Below are 18,914 nucleotides of genomic sequence, written 5' to 3'. Positions count from 1 at the left end.
CATTACAAAATTACTCTCGGATAAGCTCGTTACACGGTCAATTTTGGCGGTATAACATTTTATTCTTGGGATAAGCTACTTATCTTGGTTTCAGGTTTGGTAGAATGCAAAATCTGCTTACTCGCGAGTAACTAGTACTTTACTCGTGAGTAAAAAGTTACTCGACGTTGGTCGAATCCGCCCTTATAATTTAATGTACTTATCTACCTTGATTTGGATGTGTACTTAACTAGTCAATTAAACAAATAATTAAATGTTTTATAGGGAAAATAAAGATTTAATGTTTTTAAAATGATATTTTATTGATACCTTAACCATAAAGTTAATGTAAAAAAAAAATGTCGAGCGGGCCCCTTATAATGTAGGTTGTACAACCTACATTATAAGGGGCCCGCTCGACATTTTTTTTTGTAGGACTTGTAAGTACCTATAGGTACTTATTCTTTGTTTTGATTTACGTTCTATTTCTTTCCAACTTTATGTAGGACGTTGTGCATGGCACACGTTGAAAACATAGCGTTCTATTTTCCTCCTACAAAAACTGGGTCACTGATTTTCGATCGAGTGCGGACACATTTAAGCTTATGCTAAAGTTACCTAAGCGTTAAATATTGAATGTTGCATCCTCCTCATAAATTCAACATGGAGCGTAGCCCTGCATCGCCCCATTTCCGCTATACTCGGTTGCCTAGCAACTAACTCACATAACAAACAAACCAGCGTTAGCTAACGTTAACACTTTGTTTTGTTTACCTTTACTAGCTTCAATTATTTTATATATACATTTTTGCTAATTCAACCGAATTAAATCCTAAATACCTAGAGAAAGAAATAAGCAATGACATCGTCGAGATATGCTCTAATATATTTGCTCGTACACTTGGCGCTGGGTGTGGAATGGCCTCAGAGCTGCAGTCCGGGGCAGTACTTCGACCCCGGCCTGATGGTGTGCCAGGCGTGCCCGGCCAACAGCTCTATGGTACCTGATGCTGATGGTAAGTACATACCTATTCCAACTACGTAAAGTTAACTGCTATAGTTGCTACGGAGCGTAAATAAACACGCTATAGAAGCGACGGGCGCCATCCAGCCTGCTGAACAGACAGACCTGTAGCCTTTGAGGAAATCCGAGGACAGTATTGTAAAGTGGTCTTTAGGAGAGGTGTATATCCAGTAGTGGAGTGTAAGGACTAGAGTGAAAGGATTTGTCAGTTATATTTAAGTAGGTATATTGTAAGTGATTTGACCGACTGCATGCCCAGGGTACGCTGGACGTTAATTTATAAAAAAACAGATAATACTTACTCCCTGCTTCTTTCAAGCACCCTATGGGCTGATGAAGATGAGATATTTATGTCCGCCCACCACTCGCCCCACAGAAGGTGCAATTTTTTTTTATTATAATGTGTTCAAAATGGAAATAAAATTAGTACTTACCTAATTATACCCCACCACTTCCATCACCCCAGGCTTCAGCTGCACCTGCTCCCCGGGCAGCCGGCGGGAGTCCCCGGCGCGCTGCCTGCGCTGCAGCAGCTCGGAGCAGCTGGCAGCTGACGGCGGCGCGTGCGTGCCGCGGCGCTGCCAGAAGGACGCAGCCGGGCGGGTGGCTTGTAGGAAGTGCCCGGCGGATTATATTGCTGGTAGGTATAAGCAAGTTGTGGTGAAGGATAGAAACGATTGATAATTGTGATGCCTTTTTTATAAAATTTTGAAAGGTTACTGAACAAAAACTGCATTACTTTTGTTGGAAAGTTGAAGAGTTCGACACTTATACGAGTACTCTCAGTAGAATATAGCATGCATGTCATCATCTTTTAGCATTTGTTTTTTGGACCTTAATGTAGTGGTAGTGGTGTAGTTAAGAATCGCCAGTTCCTCATACCGTCGCAAATCTTCTGGCTAATCCTTTCACCACGGTGACTAGGGTACTTATAGATTACTACTAAGGTAACGGGTCCATATTCCGAGGTAAATAACAACATTTGAAAGTAAGTAAGAAAAATAAGCATTTGTAACCATCAATATTGATGTGAAATATTGTTTTCTGTAAGAATATACGTTAAATTTTATATTTCTTAACACAGATTCATTGATAACACATTAATTATACTTAAAAAAATATAATTTATTACACATGTCGATTTGCCCTAATACCGAGGTAGGATTATGGTTTCTTCCATATACCGAGGTAGCCTGTTCCATATTCCGAGTTAGTCCTGTCAGTGGCTCCATGAGTGTGGCCATGAACATAAAGAAATTACAATGGAAAATATCGATATACTTTTTTAACCTTAAAGTACTCCAAATAAATTTAATTATTCTAAATAGTAGTTGAAAATAATGAAAAGAATTAAATACTCTCCATTTATATTGGTTTTCGTGATAATTTCTATTATTTATGTAACATTTTCATAATTCATTATTGCAACTGGTAACATTGGCTAGAAAAAATATTCATAATGCTTCTATGATGTTCTATGGACTTTTCCAAGCGATTAAAAAAAAATAGAGTAGAGATGGGGTAAATTGATGAAATAGTGACAGTAATCGAATATAATCGATTATTGAACTCGAATGATTTAAACATTTTTTACTATAGTTTTTATCTAAGTAAGGTCTATAATTTTTCCACGATATTTTATGTTCTTACTTAAATGTTTAAAAGTTGATGATACGTAATAAAAGTAGATGTGTAAGGGATGAGGAAAAGTATCGAATACTTACAAAAGCCAAATACCTTATCAGTACTAATTTCCGATGAGTACCTAATGTATTTACCATAAACGAATATGATTATAATAAAAGTATCTACCCAGGAATCGATCCAGCATCGATTATTTTTTCATTCAAGCATAGGTCGGAAGCAAGGAACATTGCACTAGGTACATCTCTATGGCGCATGCGCGATGGACTGGAGGCGCGCCGGCGCCATGTTCAATTTTCCGCCGAAAAGTTTGCCGCTATTCTTTGAAAGTATTTTTGTTAAGTCTTTACATTAGAAAACAGATCTTTTATTAAGAGAGAATCTTTTATTAAATTATTATGTTTGTATTTGCAATATGCAATTGGAAAACCGATAAGGTAAGCTTGTGTGCGAATTATTTTAGGAAATTACGTAAAATGGAAATATTTTTATGTTTTTATCAGTAATTTGGCATCAGTTTAGTTACTAACCTAGGTTTTTGTTCTAGCGTTTTCGTTTCTAAACTCACTAAGTTTTGTGAAAATGGGTACCAACTTATAAGGATAAGCTTAATTCTGTCAACTATCCATACAATTTACCTACTTACTTTATTTTTCAGTGACAACAACAAGAAAATGAAAAAATCAACCAGATCCCTTAACCAAACATGAAATGCAGTATACAGGACATTCATTTATCTGGGAATTCTGGGATAACAATATTACAACGGCCATCAGGCCGAGAAGTAGAAGGATAATGGAAATAAAATACAGAAATGAAATTAGGCAATTGTGTATATAAGTGTTATAAAAACTCAACCGTCGTGTGTGTTATTTTATTCACCCAAATAAAGTTTTACGTCTACAAATTTCTTTCTTTCTTCTTTTATAAAGAGTAATAAGTAGGTAGTATCTAGTAGTAGTTTCGTTATACTTTTATATTTAGGAAGAAAGTCGCTAATTCATCTTGATTTTATGGTTTGATGACGGCATCGGATGACACTGAGAAGGTGTGATGTAGTCATATTCCGATTTCCGAGTTACCTACCTATGTAAAATGTCATACTCCATATTAGGGGTTCAGCAAGTATTTTAATAATCCATATTTCGAGTTATCAAATTATCGATTTAGAAACAACATAGATATGTTACTCAAATCATACATAAAATATTGGTAAAAATATGTATCACTTACGTTAATAGCGATAAAATAACAGTGTTTTTTATCATTTCAAATATACATACTAAGCTAAGGTTTTCTAGGTAACCATGTTTTTTGCGTCAACAATTATCGTGTCATATTAAGATTCCTAGAGGATATTTTGTACCGCCGAATTAGGTTATAAGCTTGTCACGTTCATCATTATTATTATGTAATCAAGCATATACTTCAAATGTTATTATTTGTAAAGTTATAAGCTAAAAATCATGACATAGTATTTTTCCTTATACCGAGGGTAACTCGGAGTTAGGAACAACGTATAAAAATCAGGCCCTTATACCGAGGTATTTTGTTTTTGAGTTTAAAGGGGTTAAATTAGTTCAAAAAGAGTTAAAATTTTAATTTAATGTAAGTATAAGAATATAATAAACTAAATATAAACTATTTACAAAGTTGAACGTCGTATAAATATTAAAAAACACAATTATTAAATATGGCTGGCCTTACGTAAGCCGGGTCGCGTTTGTATGAAAAACATGGCGGCGTCGCCCCCACGGCACATTACATGAGTTTTTAGTAATTTTAGGCAATTTTAAACATATTTACTACATCAAGTAGTTTCAGTTAAAGATAATGAACGATTAAATGTAATTTTAGAGTATCCAAACCTATTAAAATGAGTAATAATCATGAAAATAAATATAACTCGAAATAAGGACGCCATTTTGAATACCGCGATATATGGACCCGTTACCTTATGTATCTACTCCTACAACTGTTTACTCACCGACACCCCAAGAAGAAGAAGAATGCTAAAAGCCCTTTCGCTGGGCACAAAAAATACAAAGTGCTCCACCTAAAACCTAGTCTTCATGAATACACCACTTAGGCACCTACCTAACTTTTCACCACCCCCAGTGACCCAGAACTGGGACGGCTCCCCCCTGCGCGAGGTGCAGTGCGTGAAGTGCGCGCGCGGCTACCGGGCGCAGGGAAACGCGTGCGTGCGCTGCGACGCGTGCGCGTGTCCACGCAACCACGTGCCCGTGCGCGGGAGCTGCGTGCCCAAGGCGTTTCTGACTACCAGACCGAAGTATGAGGAGAAGATGATGACGGCTAATGAGTTGTTGGATGTGGTGAAGTTTGAGTATTTGTGTACGGTAAGTAGAAAAAAGAAGAAAAAATAGAAGAGGTGTTTTATAACAAATTTGACTTAAGTAAGTAAGTGTATGAGGAAGGCCGAGGACCGAGTGTTGTGGCACTCCTTGGGAGAGGCCTATGTCCAGCAGTGGATGATTATTGGCTGATGATGATGATGATGATGATGAAGTTAGTGTATTAACTCTTACAAACATAAAAAAGGATAAGTATTTACGAGATTTCGTGTATGTAACATGATTTAAGTAGACGCGGTTCCCCTCAGCCCTCAGCCCGATGCTGCGACGACCATTGGTAGGAGTTAGTGACTGGATGTGGAAGGCCGAGGTCACGCAGTGTTGTGACGCTCCTTGAATAAGCCAATGTCAAGATTTTCCAGCAATGGCTGCTCAACGACTGATGATGATGATCTAACTTTCAAAAGTATACACAAAAATTATAATTCTTTATAACTATGTTTGTTTCAGCTAGGAGACGTGCGCGCGTGCCGTAGACTAGCCAACTTGTGTGTTCGTAGTTTGAACCCGACAGACCGTGGTGGGCCGTGTCGCCTGTGGACGCAGCCCGCACACGTGCCCAGACCCGCTGGTAATAACGACTGCTTTGATGTTATTGTTATAAGAGACGTTTCATGTTTAGTAGGACAACAATTTGTTTTACTTAATTTCGGTATGCCAAAAAGTTTGCCTTTTTCGTAAGTCAAAAACGAAACCTCTTATATTAAGCTTAAAAATGATTTTTTGATATTTTGGTTACTTAATTTCTTCGTATCATTTTTTCTAGGTTTGCCTGTTCTTTTATTGGATCTGTCCTCTAATAATGGCAAAAATCTTGGAGAAATTCAAATGTCTTCCAATAAGGTATCTGCTTGACCGATCTTATAATGAATATTCTTACCAGATTCTCGTGTCGACAAGTTTATCTTTGTTATAAAATGAATAATTATTTCAGGATACCTTGCTCTTGACCACAATAACCCACACTTCTGATGGGGGAATGAAGTTGCCTGAAATGGCCATAGACTCTTCATGTTTTCTACCGAAGTCCATACTCATTGGACGAGATCTATCGTAGGTATCGTATGTTATATTATTAAATAAATATATACTTTTGCATTGACTTGGGTTACGATGACAAAAATATGAGTTAAAAACATAATTGGGCAACAATAATGAAGATCTAATCAATGGTAGCAAGATGGTAGCTGTTATCTAAAAAATAATAATTAAATAACTCGCTTATATATTCTGTTAACAGGATTTATTGCAAATTGAATATTACCGATCTGGAGAAATTGGACGCAGGGAATACTCTAGCGCCATACATCAGTATGAATGGAAATTATCAACCAATTCCTGTCGCCATACGAAAACCCAATGGAAAAATTATACAGGTAGGTTTATAAAACATAGAAGAGATCAAATACACAATAACTACTCGTATTTTTTATATCAGTTGAAATAACCATATCCCACATTATACATACATACATACATACATATACTCACGCCTGTCTCCCAGAGGGGTAGGCAGAGACTATGGATCTCCACGTGCCACGATCCTGACATACTTCTTTCGCTTCCTCAACATTCATTAGTCTCTTCATACACGCACGTCGGTTTCGGAAACTCCTAATTTGGCTCTTCTTGAGTATGTCGCCTATCTGGTCGACATACTTTCGCCTAGGACGTCCTCTACCGACACAACCATTCATCTCTGCACAGTAAATTTTTTTCGTCAGTCTTCTTTCATCCATCCTTTCAATGTGACCAAACCATCTCAACATTCCTTTTTCAATTTTGGTCACTACGTCTTCTTTTACTCCAACTCGCTCTCTTATAATACTATTCCTTATCCTATCATTCAGTTTCAGTCCACACATACTTAACACTAATTAATGATAAGATCAATGTTTTTTTCCTAAAAAAAACTTTGTTTTTACTGCACCTAAAACATAAATAATAGAATAGGATAGAATATTGCTTTATTGAACACCACATAAATCACACATACAAAAAACATACTTATAGACTCTTACAGGCAACCTTATATATTGCGGAAACAAAGTGACAAATTAGAGGGCGGTAATAATGTGAAAGTTGTCTGGTAATGATTGCTATACACATAATACATAATACCGTCACAGCGGCCGCGGTCATAGATTAGACACTCCCAGACGTAGAACAACTTTCGAGCACATACAACTTTACTCTGAGAGGCAATTAACAATGTCTATGATACAACGCTCTCCTGCAAAATCCAACCTACATTTATCAAACCCCGAGCTCGCAAGCTCGGCCGAGCAACCAAATGTAGCATTAAGAAAACGAAAACACCCGGATGGTGATCTATTCGATGCTTTTAATTCCTTCTCTGCAGAGATTAGAAACACATTAAGCGACTGGCGCCAGGACTTGTCCAGTAACATATCAAATATAAGTGCAAATATCACCAGCATTAGAAATGACCTGGATATTCTCACTGCAACCACATCCGAAATTAAAAGCGAAATTAATGATCTACGATCCAACCAAACAAAGCTGGAGAAACGTGTGCTCACATTAGAATCGAGTCAATCGGCGGTTAACAATAATCTTACGGAATTACAGACGTCGACTCAGTTTCTAGCAAGTCAATACGATGATTACACAAAGAAAGTGGCAAAATTAGAAACCGGACATATAAATGCTGATAAAACTTCGGATGCGATTGTCCTCCTGGAGTCCAAAATAGATAGTCTTGAACAGCAGGCAAGGCAGTGTAATCTAGAGTTGGTTAACGTTCCCGAAAAAAGAGGCGAAAACCTTCTTAGGCTAATTGAGTCCCTGGGCTCACTCATAAATGTACAGATAGCACAGAGTGACGTCGTCTCCGTACACCGTGTGCCGCACGCGCAGCCGGACAGCCGCCGACCGAAGAACATCATCGTCAAAGTCTCTTCGCGTATATTGCGCGACAATATTCTGAGCGCCTTCCGGTTACGGAAAGGAGTAACGGCTAATGAGCTCGGGCTGTCTAACCATGAAAAAGATAAGATATATTGTAACGAGCACCTAACCCTGAGCAGTAAGAAATTGTTTCGGGAATGTCGTGAGAAAACTAAACAATACGAGTACAAGTATGTATGGGTTAAGCACGCCACTATACTTGTCCGCGAATCCGACAACTCACCAGTCATCGCCATCAGATCGCACAAGGACCTATGCAAGATTAAACCGCGAAACAAATAAACCTAAAATACTCTTGATAAATATATTTTTTGTATACATGCATGCATACGCATCTTATATTGATTTCTTGTTTCTTATAACCATGTATCTTACGGTAGTCTATATATCACTTGTGACCTATGTCTACGCCTACAGATTAAAATGCTCAAACTTGCCTGTAACATTCCTAAAATACCTTTTTCTGATAATACATGTTTCGTTTATGTTTACCTACTTATGTATAATATTATATGATTATAGTATTAAATTCAAGTATATTGATATTGATATTACACTATGCGTCTATAACACTGTCTTTAAACCACATGACATGATATGTTTTATTCACATTTTATATGGCTGTCTCAGCAAATTATTACTTGTCAGCATTGAGTATGAAGTCCGCGTTGTTCTATGCTTGTCAGTGAAGACTAAACTTACACAATTATGCTTTACCCCATGTCAGTATAAATACCTAATACAAATGTTCGTTTTCAGTCAACAATGATTGGTAGCAATAATAATGTTAACCTTTCCATTTATTACCAAAATTGCAGGGGCATAAGGACAAAGCTGCACACACTATATATGAATATATTATCTCACTCTTATGACGTCATAGTCTTAACAGAAACATGGCTTATATCTGACATCTCTAATAAGGCCTTTATAGACGGTCGCTATGCAGTTTTTCGATGCGATCGTGATCGTCTTATATGCAAAAAGCAGGACGGAGGCGGTGTCCTGATAGCGGTGGCGCACTCGCTCGGAGCCACCCTGGCCCAGCCGCAGGCGGCGCGCGCGGCCAGCCCGCCCGGCGTCGACCACCTCGTGCTGCAGATACCCACCGCCGACCGAGCTCGTCCCCCGCATCTTATCAGTGCTGCGTACATCCCGCCCAAAATGAGTGCTGAAGTTTACGAATCGCACTTCACGTCTTTACTGCAAATGCTACAAACCGGAGACTTTGACAATTATTGTATTATAGGTGACTATAATTTACCACTACAGGAATGCCAAGATAATGATGCATATTGTACCCCTATTATGTATGCTAGTGCACCACAATGTAATCGCCATCTGCTTGAATTTATGTCAGAACTCGGCTGTCGCCAGATCAATAAACTCAGAAATATAAATCGTAGAATTTTGGATTTGGTATTGGTCCGTGAAGTCGAGTCATCCTGCTTCCCCGTCCCGGTACCACTTGTACCTCCGGATAAATTTCACCCTCCATTCTACATGTTATTTAAAATAAAAAATCTGAGTTCAATTCCTCGTCAACCAAGCTATAAGTATTGCTTTAATAAAGCGGATTATACTGTCGTTAACAAAGATATTTCTGGTATTGATTGGGCAAATCTATTACAACAACAACCTGCTGAAACAGCAGTGAATATTTTTTATGAACATATTTACAATATAATAAAAAAAACATGTACCATTGAAACCGGCTAAAAATTGCACTACCCCATTTGGTTTACTCGATCACTTATTCATATCCACAAAAACAAAACAAAAAGCTGGATCAAGTGGAAAAAATTTCAAAACCAGTCGGACTATGAGATATTTTCCTTGTATCGTAAAAGATTTAAGCATGAGTCTGAGGTATGCTATAAGAAGTACATGAATTGTGTTGAGGACAGCATTCGGGATAACGTAAAGCACTTTTGGACCTACATCTCTAACCTTAAAGGAAAATCTGATATTCCTAGCACAGTACAATACAAAGACACCCTATCTAATGAGCCTGAAAAGATATGCGAACTATTCTCCGAGTTCTTCCTCTCTGTTTTCGAGCCTTCTAGCTTGTCAGACGATTATACTATAAATAGTATAGTTGATATTGACAGGTATGATGTCAAGGACACATGTAGATGGCTGATCTCAATTGAGATTGGCCGCCGTGGTCGAAATTCGGCTAGGAGGACATTATTTTTTTTAAATCAAATACACATTCCCTGTCATGATATAGTCACTCAACTAAAGCAGCTGGATTTAACTAAAGGCTCTGGTTCTGATGGAATACACCCAATATTTTTGAAACAGACCGCAGACACTATTTCCATACCCTTACATATTTTATATAATAAATGTCTGATTGAGGGTATTTTTCCAAGTATCTGGAAGGTGGCAAATATAACACCAGTTCACAAAGATGGACCAAAAGATCAAGTAGACAAGTATAGTCCTATTTCAATATTGTCTGCTCTGTCGAAGCTTTTTGAAAGGCTTGTACATAACATAATATACCCAGTTTTGCATAATAATATATTGCCTGAACAACATGGCTTTGTTCAAAAACGCTCCACTGTGACAAATCTCCTAGTTTATACCTCCTATCTATTCGAAGGTATAGATAAAAATAAACAGATCGACAGCATCTACACAGACTTTCGTAAAGCCTTCGACAGAGTGGACCATAAAATTTTACTAGATAAAATAGCCTTTAATGGCATACGAGGTAATCTCTGGAGATGGTTTAAGTCATACATTACCAATCGTTCTCAAAGAGTAGTAATTAACGGGTATGAATCAAAGCCAGTAAGGATCAGCTCAGGAGTACCGCAAGGCTCTATTTTGGGACCTCTGCTTTTTGTTTTATTCATAAACGATGTACATAAATGCTTTAAGTTCTGTAAATACTTGTTATATGCAGATGACTTAAAAATCTACCATATTGTCGAACATGATACTGATCTAGTTGCATTCCAGCAGGACTTGAACAGATTCTCTGATTACTGCCACGACAACAAACTAGAACTAAGTATAAATAAGTGTAAAGTAATCAGTTTCACCAAAAAAATTAATAAAATCAAATTCTCATACCTCTTCGGTGACACTCCCATCGCAAGGGTTGATTCAATCAGAGACCTTGGAGTCATACTGGACAGTAAACTTCACCTAGACATTCACATAGAAACAATAATAAATAAAGCCTTCAAGATGTTCGGTTTCGTCATGAGATCCAGTAAACATTTTAAAAAACCACACACATTTCTCCACTTGTACAAGTCTCTCATAAGATCACAGCTCGAATATGCAGTCGCTGTATGGAATCCTTTTTACGATAAATACAACACATCCATCGAAATGGTGCAGAAAAAGTTCCTTCGATCAATACACTATCGATGTTTTCGCTCTAAAATTTCATACTTAATGCTACTTAGTAATTACTCAATCTTATCCCTTGAGCATCGACGCACACTACTAGACGCCATGTTTCTGTATGACCTTTGTCACTCTAAATATGACTGTATTGCTCTGAACAATAAGCTCTGCTACCGCGTGCCCGGCCGTGCGACGCCCGCGCGGGCTGCACATCCCTATCAGCTTTTCGCTACGACCACAGCCCGTACTAACGCTGGCAAACGTGAGCCATTTAATCGCCTATGTAATTCGTACAATAAATTGTTTGGTGGTATCGACATCCTATCAAGTAAACCAAGTAGTTATAGGAGACATATCATTCATATTCTTGAAAATTTACCGTAATATAATTATTATTATACCGTTTATATACATACAATATACAATATTGTTTACAATACCTAGTACTTAATAATATCTAACTATCATATATTATAATTGCTTTGTATACAGGTATATATTTTTATATTTTTATATAGATTTTTACAAATATGTACTTAATAATATGTTTTATCATTGTTAGATAATTGTTTTTGTCTATTGTTTTACGTGTCCCATTTATAATTTTAAGTTAGTTTATTATTTTTTTTTTAAATAAGCTAAATAATATTTGTTTAAATCATAAAATACTATTTTTGTAATCCGTGGTTAACTGTGTTGGTAGTACATTGATTTAATACCATAATATTTTAATGCCATGATTTGTAACATACACTGTACTACTGTTTGTTGATCTTAAAATAAACAAATAAAAACAAATAAAATAAAATATACACCAATAAAACCACCTTTTTGTCAATTTCATTTAAGTTTTACAAGCATATTGTATTTTATGTAACTAGAAGTTTCAATATCCGCTTCCACATTAGAACACGAAACCGCTTCGTCAGATCGTAAAGTGCAACTTTATTGGTGACATTTTATCGTTTCAGAGAGCGGAGTGGTCGTCCAATAAGTTCCGTCGATATTTCCTGCTGGCCAACGCCACGTCAGCCACTAATAATATCACTAGTACTGTGTATTTGCGGATATTTACTGTTTTCCTCAAGTAAGTATTTTATATTACCTGTCAAGGTACGTGTTACCGCATTATAATAACTTCTATGGGAAAAGAAAATGGGAATATATGTTGTCAAAATCACTAAACGAGTTACCTACAGAAGTGCTAGACAGTCTAGATACAAATAAAAATAAAGTAAAACAGATCCTAAAACAACACTACCTAAAAGTCGATTATTGATCAACAGATTTTAGGTGGTGTTTAGAAATGTATTTCAAACAAGTAACTATGTATAAGTTAACATAAGTCGTGCGAAAATGGATCGTAGTATTTGATACAGGGATCCATTGTCGCATGACAAATAGCTATATAAGTCAATATTAAATTGTGATTTCTTTTTGTATGAACAGCGATTCAGCTACCCCCATATAAACCTCGCGGTTTTCGAGGGGTGGTTTTTGTAATAATTATTGTACAAACTTTTTATGAAAGTAAATAAAGATCTAAAAAAAATAAATTTATTTGTACATAATACTTTACACGAATACATACTCATTAGATTAATCCACATTAATTTGCAAATTTTGAAAATAAATTGTGTAATGCCTACGCGACGTAGCTGCTACGCCCACCGTAGCACCACGCTACGAATTTCGTAGTAAAACGCCACCGGAAGTTAAAAAAAATACGATCATGACACATTATCTCATAACTTTTGAACGACTTAACCAATTTTGATGAAACTTGCTTTGCCATATACTTAAAAACTAGATGCAATGTCCTATGTACGATTCTACAAATACTTACACCAGAATCACATCTCAGGGTGCAAAGAGAGAAGACCAAGTCAGGCGGCATGGTCGTGTCAGTTAGCGTAGAGGCACAGTACGCCAGCAAGTCTCCCGTGTCCACCAGCGTACCCGTCAGCTTCAGGGTCCACTGCGATCTGCCACCGGCGGGAGTACTGAGGGGATTAGAGGTTGGTCAAGGCGATCTATTTATTAAGGCTTATATTTCAACATTCACAAAACACAAAGGCCACAGTTAAGTTTTAAATGTGCCGAACTGTCTTCTTTGAAATAAGAAAATTATAATCCGTGCTATGCTGATTGCTGACGCATAGAAAACAATTGAAAGTCCAAGTCGAAGCTTTTTATTAAGTTCCGTAGTAATGTTTATTTTAATTTCATTTCAGATTTGGGGAGGGGTCTTTGGTGCATTTCTGGCTGTATACGCTGTAATTCAGTGGCGAGGCGCTGTGAAAAGAGGAGCTTTGTATATCTCTTTACTACCGATCATGACGGGATGTATCGCGGATGCCTTGTATTTTGTAAGTACTGTTACCAGTTAGTTCCAGGTTTCCCCACCTTAACAAGTAGATGGCGCTAGTGAAGCGGTATATAAATACCTACTAAATAGTTCCTGAAAAATCCCCTAGATGACACTATCCCCATTTCTACATCTCGGTATTAAGAGTTTTTCTGGTTTGATGGCTTCGTCGAGTTTTTAATTGATAGTTATCGCTTCTCGGCCTTTTGGCTAAGATCAAAGTGTAGTATCTGTTCTTTTCAGCTTAATATCTGAAAGTTCCCTCACTGAGGGACCAGTATATTAATCTGATTTTTGTAAACCGATGGGACGTTCGGGGCTCGCTCCACTCCCGTCACGGGTCGGCCCGGCATTGCAGTGCCGCCGGGATCGGCCCAAATAACAAGCTAATATCATCATCCACCCCTAGCGGTCACGAATAGTTCTGTTATGTGGCAGATAGTACAACTATTCGTGACCGTTAGGCCTTATCCGCCTTATAACTATTTAACAAGTAACTGATAGGTGGTGAAGGTCACTGACTAAAGGTGAGTCTCTTGTTCTGTAACTTCTGTTAGGCCTTCCTATTACTACGTTTCCAGTCCAGAATTCACACGCTTCAATTTCAATACAAATTAAGTAGATATACGACCGACATTATTACGTAACGTACTAAACCTGTGAGTGTGATCCCACCAGGCAGCACTGTTCTCGAGCCTGCACACGGCGGCGGCGGAGGCGGGGGCGCCGGGGCTGCCGCTGTCTCGCGGCGAAGAGCATACGGTCGCCGCGTTCATCTATGCCGCTATCTCATTGAAAGTAAATATAATGTACTTATACTCATTTCATACTCAGTGTTATCTTCAGATCTAGTGCATACTACATAAATAGGTACTTGACTCGTTGTTTCGATAAGATGTAACTATAGGAATAAAAATCATCATCAGCCAATACGTAAATTGCCTACACGTCTCTCCTAAAGGGTGCAGTAACAGTCTGTCCTCGACATATCATTTAATTAAGTACTTTATATTTTCATTAGTACATACTTACAGTTTGCAGAAAATCAGAGTCAAGAATACCTCTACAACAATGACAAAATTAAATTACCTATGATCATTTTCAGATTGTAAAAGTGGCATGGGTCAACTGGAAGCAATGTAACTGCGATATTTTCTTCCTGGACTGGTCGGAATACAATCCGCAAACCAAAGGTAAACAAAAAATAAGTCCTATTTAACCAGAGTTTTAATAGACAAAAAGTACTACCTAAGCTTTAACTGTAAAGCTGCGTACCTACAGACCGGCCAAACGAACGCCAACGAACGGGTTTCGTTGACCTTCGTTGCTGCAATCTGCTCTGTATTATGTATGATAAATATCCATCGTTGGGCGTTCGTTGAGCCGGTCTGTACGCAGCTTAAGAGGCTAATTTGCTTGACTTTAGAATTTTTCAGTATTTTTCATAGTATCCAAAATGAGTTCTTTTTTGACCTACAGTGTCACCAGTTCTGGAGAAGTCCAGTGCGTGGAAGACGGCGATGGTGGCGCGGGAGTGGAGCCTCATGCAGGCCCGGCGCCGCGTGCACCCCGGGTTCACTGTCGCACTCACTCTGATTCTTATACACGTAATTAATATATGTAGATATCGTAATTAGCATTAACGGCTTAAAAAAGCGATAAATACATTTCTGCTTGACCGTTCGTGCGTGGTGATGGTGATACCCCTCAACTCAGAATTATTTCCAACAATGTTTCCAGTTAACTATACCAATATACATGAATACAACCAAAACATAATTAGTTTCTTTATTTGAACACAATAGTTAGTTGTTCAAAAATAAGAAGGTATTATAAGCTAAGCTAACCTATTTATATGTAGTTATACAAATATAATGTATGTATATCTAATACAAAGAGCATCTCTCTCTCCCTCACCCACCCAGCTCACGTCCCCCTGGCTCGCCGCCCTGCCCCCGAGCGCCGCCTGCCGCTGGGCGCTGCACTCCGCCTGCTGGTGGGCCGGCTACCTACTGCTGGCCGGCGCGCGGTGGCTGTCAGACCGCCTGATGACGTCACCAGCGGCTACGTTGCCTCGCCTGTGTGAGGGACTGGGCGTGTCGGTGCTGGTGTTTCAGGAGGAGCTGTACGCGCATTATGTTCATGGCAGGTTGGTGGTGGCGCGGGCCTAGTCCTTTCTTATATTTTTATTTATTACACCTATTTTGTTTTTAATTCATCCCAAGTGCGGTCCCAAGTGAGGTGTATCTCCCTACCTACGTCTTTCAATCATAATATTATATAACATCATACAGTCGCATATAGTTACAGTCAGTAATAAGAATTCCCTGAAACTTTCAGAAACGACGACTCCCCGGATGCGCGCGCGCTGGCGGGCCCGCTGTCCAGCTGCCGCGTGGTCTGCGCGCCGCAGTTCAGGTGGGTTAAAAGTGCCATTATGTTTTATCGCACCTTGTGTCACTAAACTATTCTATTTGAAAACCTTATAGTTTTTTTATGTAGCTATATAGCTTCCCAAATTGTTATTTTTCAGGACGGTGTATAAACAACTATCCGTCTCGGGTCCATGTAAGTATTTGAAAAAGTTATTGTAAATTATGTAAAACCGATTTTTATTTGAATGATAATGTTATTTTAGTACATACTGTTTTGATTTCAGCTTATTTGGGAGACAACGAAGCCAGGAGAGCACTTCTTTCGCGATTTTTGGCTGCGTTTTTTGAGCGAGTAAGTTTATAGATATTTCATTTCTTGCAATGATTTTCTCGATAATCTCAATGCTTATATCTAGTTCTCAAGTAGCATAACTTACGTAACCACTACCTTACCTAGTGCGTTTGTATGAGTATATTGCATGTTCCCTCAGGCGCTGGACGGCATGAGATGGGTGGGCTGTGAGCGGTCGCTGCTGGAGCGTCTGCTAGACGTGGAGGTGACGTCACGGGAGGCCGGCGCCACTAGCGTCCTACTGTACGACCCGCAGGACAACACTGCTTCCTGCTTCATGATGACCTGGTACGTGGGGGACGCTGTTCTAACTAGTAACTAGGCTTTTTTAATAAGAAAGACTTGTGTTCCTATAAGAATCATGTATAGACAACGTTTTACCTGTTAAAAGTATCTTCCAATACACAGCTAATAATATCGAAATAGGTACTTACTCCTTTCTATTCTCTCTCTATATCTCACCCAAGATCTAAACTTCCTTCCTCTAGGCTTGGACCAATTCCAACCAACTCATTATTTAACTTCTTGGTTGCCAGTTCTCTATGTGGCGATGAGCTGGCTGGTGCTAACTTCCTCTCTGCCGCAGGTGGGGCGAGGAGTGGAGCCTGGTGACTCTGGACGCCGCCCTGCTCGGTGTCGCGCTGGTCTCCGGGGGAGAGCCCCTGCTCGCGGGGCTGGTGGTGCTGTGCGCGTGGCAGGTTGGTATGACAAGGTTCTATGGTAGAAACTTTAGAGTTTGGGGTGATCCTAACTAATATTATAAATGCGAAAGTAACTGTGTCTATCTGTCTTTCTGTCTGTCTGTCTGTCTGTCTGTTACTCTTTCACGCCAAAACTACTGAACGGATTTGAATGAAATTTGGTATACATATGGTATAGACTAGAGATGCCACGAATATTCGGCAACTATTCGGTATTCGGCCTATTCGGCCAGTTTTTTCAGTATTCGGTATTCGGCCGAATAGTGCGTACTATTCGGGCCGAATACCGAATAGTAAATCATGTAAAAAATGACTTGTTATTTTAATCAAAATTGTGTATTTATTTCCAAATCAAAACATTTTAGTACTTAAAATTAATCAGTAGTAAGTTGTGCTGGATAAAAACGAGCATTTCAGCATTTTTTGGTAGCCCACGATTGCGCTTTTCATTGTAACCACCCTCAGAAAATAACCTCTAACTATAAACGCTACTTCCAGGTGAAGAAGAAAGATAAAACTGTTTGCTTGCCTATCGCATTGGAGTAGCTGTAATGATAGGTTTTAAGTTATTAAATAAATAAATAAGTTTTTGCAAATTTCAAAAGGTTCGGGTATTGTTTTTTGTTTGCTGACCACCACTTGTAAGGATCGGCCATTCGATCTAGGCGAACTATTATCAAATAAAAATTCAACATCTTTGCCACAGCATTCTGCCTCCTAATAATTAGCATTTCTCATATAATCTGTAGCGACTTCTTCATAGAAGTTCCACGAACAAAAAAAAACAGGTAGCGCCGAATATTCGGCGGCCGAATATTCGGCGCTTCGGCCGGCAGTGTCGCCGAATATTCGGTATTCGGTATTCGGCCAACTCACTATTCGTGGCAACACTAGTATAGACCCTGGGAAAGAACATAGGCTACATTTTATCCCGGAATTCCCACGGGAAAACTTTTTAAGGCGAAGCGAAGCTCGCGGGAACAGCTATTCACTATAAATTCAGCCCCAGAGTGCCCTATAGACGAAAGAAATGGCGAACGTTTTTTTTCAACACTAGCACTACGACAGTCGAGTGTACAAATCACCGCCATTTAAGTACCTAACAAGTTCTTGTCGTCCATCGCGAAAAAATACTAAGCTGCAAAGCTAAAGAACTCATGGGGTGCACGACCTTTCACCTGTTTGAGTGACGTGTCATCTGTATAAGTAGTCTACTAGTCCAGCTCTAATGTTTTTCACCGACAGGATAAGAAGAAGAATTAATTTCTCACAAATTATTTGTAATTGCCAGATTCTATTAAGTATACCTACCTAGAAAATAGGAACACTCAGGTGGATCATTTTATTGTTGCAGGTCTCAAGCCGGTTGCGGCACTGGCTTGGTTGCCGGAATGTGAAGAAGAAGACTGACGTGCATATTATTTAACCTCACGCCTCAGATATATTATTTTTCATTCCCAAAGGTACTTACATAATCTAAATCACATCAGCAAAATAGTACTTAGCAAAAAAATCTATGCAAGTAGATAAGTACTTAGTTACCTTCTTAAGTATTTACCGTATACCTATAAATATTCATCAACATTGTCATAATTCTGTACTTATATTAAGCAAATTTAAATAAATGAATATTACTTCCAATTTATGTGTAATTAATTAAATATCTTGGAACAAAGATATACTTAATATAACCAAGTACCTACAGTAGGTAACGATAGAAAGATAAAACGGTTTAAAAAAACATCCCTAAACCAAACTGCATCGAAAAGTGCTTGTCCTAAAGAACATAATTA

The 18,914-nt window shown here is 38.5% G+C and overlaps 1 protein-coding gene and 1 non-coding gene across 2 annotated transcripts; both read left to right on the top strand.

Annotated features, from left to right (window-relative positions):
• Positions 1 to 838: 838 nt before the first annotated feature.
• LOC105391396 lies at positions 839 to 18,596 on the top strand. Its single transcript, XM_048627933.1, has 20 exons — positions 839 to 995; positions 1,470 to 1,643; positions 4,766 to 5,007; positions 5,473 to 5,593; positions 5,789 to 5,865; positions 5,957 to 6,075; positions 6,263 to 6,398; positions 12,297 to 12,412; positions 13,190 to 13,343; positions 13,560 to 13,694; positions 14,372 to 14,491; positions 14,799 to 14,886; positions 15,173 to 15,300; positions 15,619 to 15,842; positions 16,034 to 16,111; positions 16,227 to 16,261; positions 16,353 to 16,420; positions 16,560 to 16,708; positions 17,007 to 17,118; positions 18,476 to 18,596. Exons 1-20 carry the CDS (start codon positions 839 to 841, stop codon positions 18,545 to 18,547), a joined length of 2,505 nt encoding a protein of 834 aa, XP_048483890.1. The 3' UTR covers positions 18,548 to 18,596.
• On the top strand, positions 13,884 to 14,076 carry LOC119690696. The gene has a single exon (XR_005253693.2). It is a non-coding gene; the product is annotated as a U2 spliceosomal RNA (small nuclear RNA).
• Positions 18,597 to 18,914: the final 318 nt, after the last annotated feature.

This window comes from Plutella xylostella, chromosome 19 (assembly GCF_932276165.1).
Source record: "Plutella xylostella chromosome 19, ilPluXylo3.1, whole genome shotgun sequence".
NCBI classification, from domain to species: Eukaryota; Metazoa; Arthropoda; class Insecta; order Lepidoptera; family Plutellidae; genus Plutella; species Plutella xylostella.
This window is presented reverse-complemented; position numbering and strand designations above follow the sequence as displayed.

What these genes read in the sequence shown, in the direction of transcription:
- LOC105391396 (XM_048627933.1), top strand. Translation starts at nt 839, where the DNA reads ATGACATCGTCGAGATATGCTCTAATATATTTGCTCGTACACTTGGCG. An exon ending in ATGCCGCTATCTCATTGAAA is followed by an intron (nt 14,492 to 14,798) that starts GTAAATATAATG and finishes GATCATTTTCAG; the next exon opens with ATTGTAAAAGTGGCATGGGT. An exon ending in GCGCATTATGTTCATGGCAG is followed by an intron (nt 15,843 to 16,033) that starts GTTGGTGGTGGC and finishes TGAAACTTTCAG; the next exon opens with AAACGACGACTCCCCGGATG.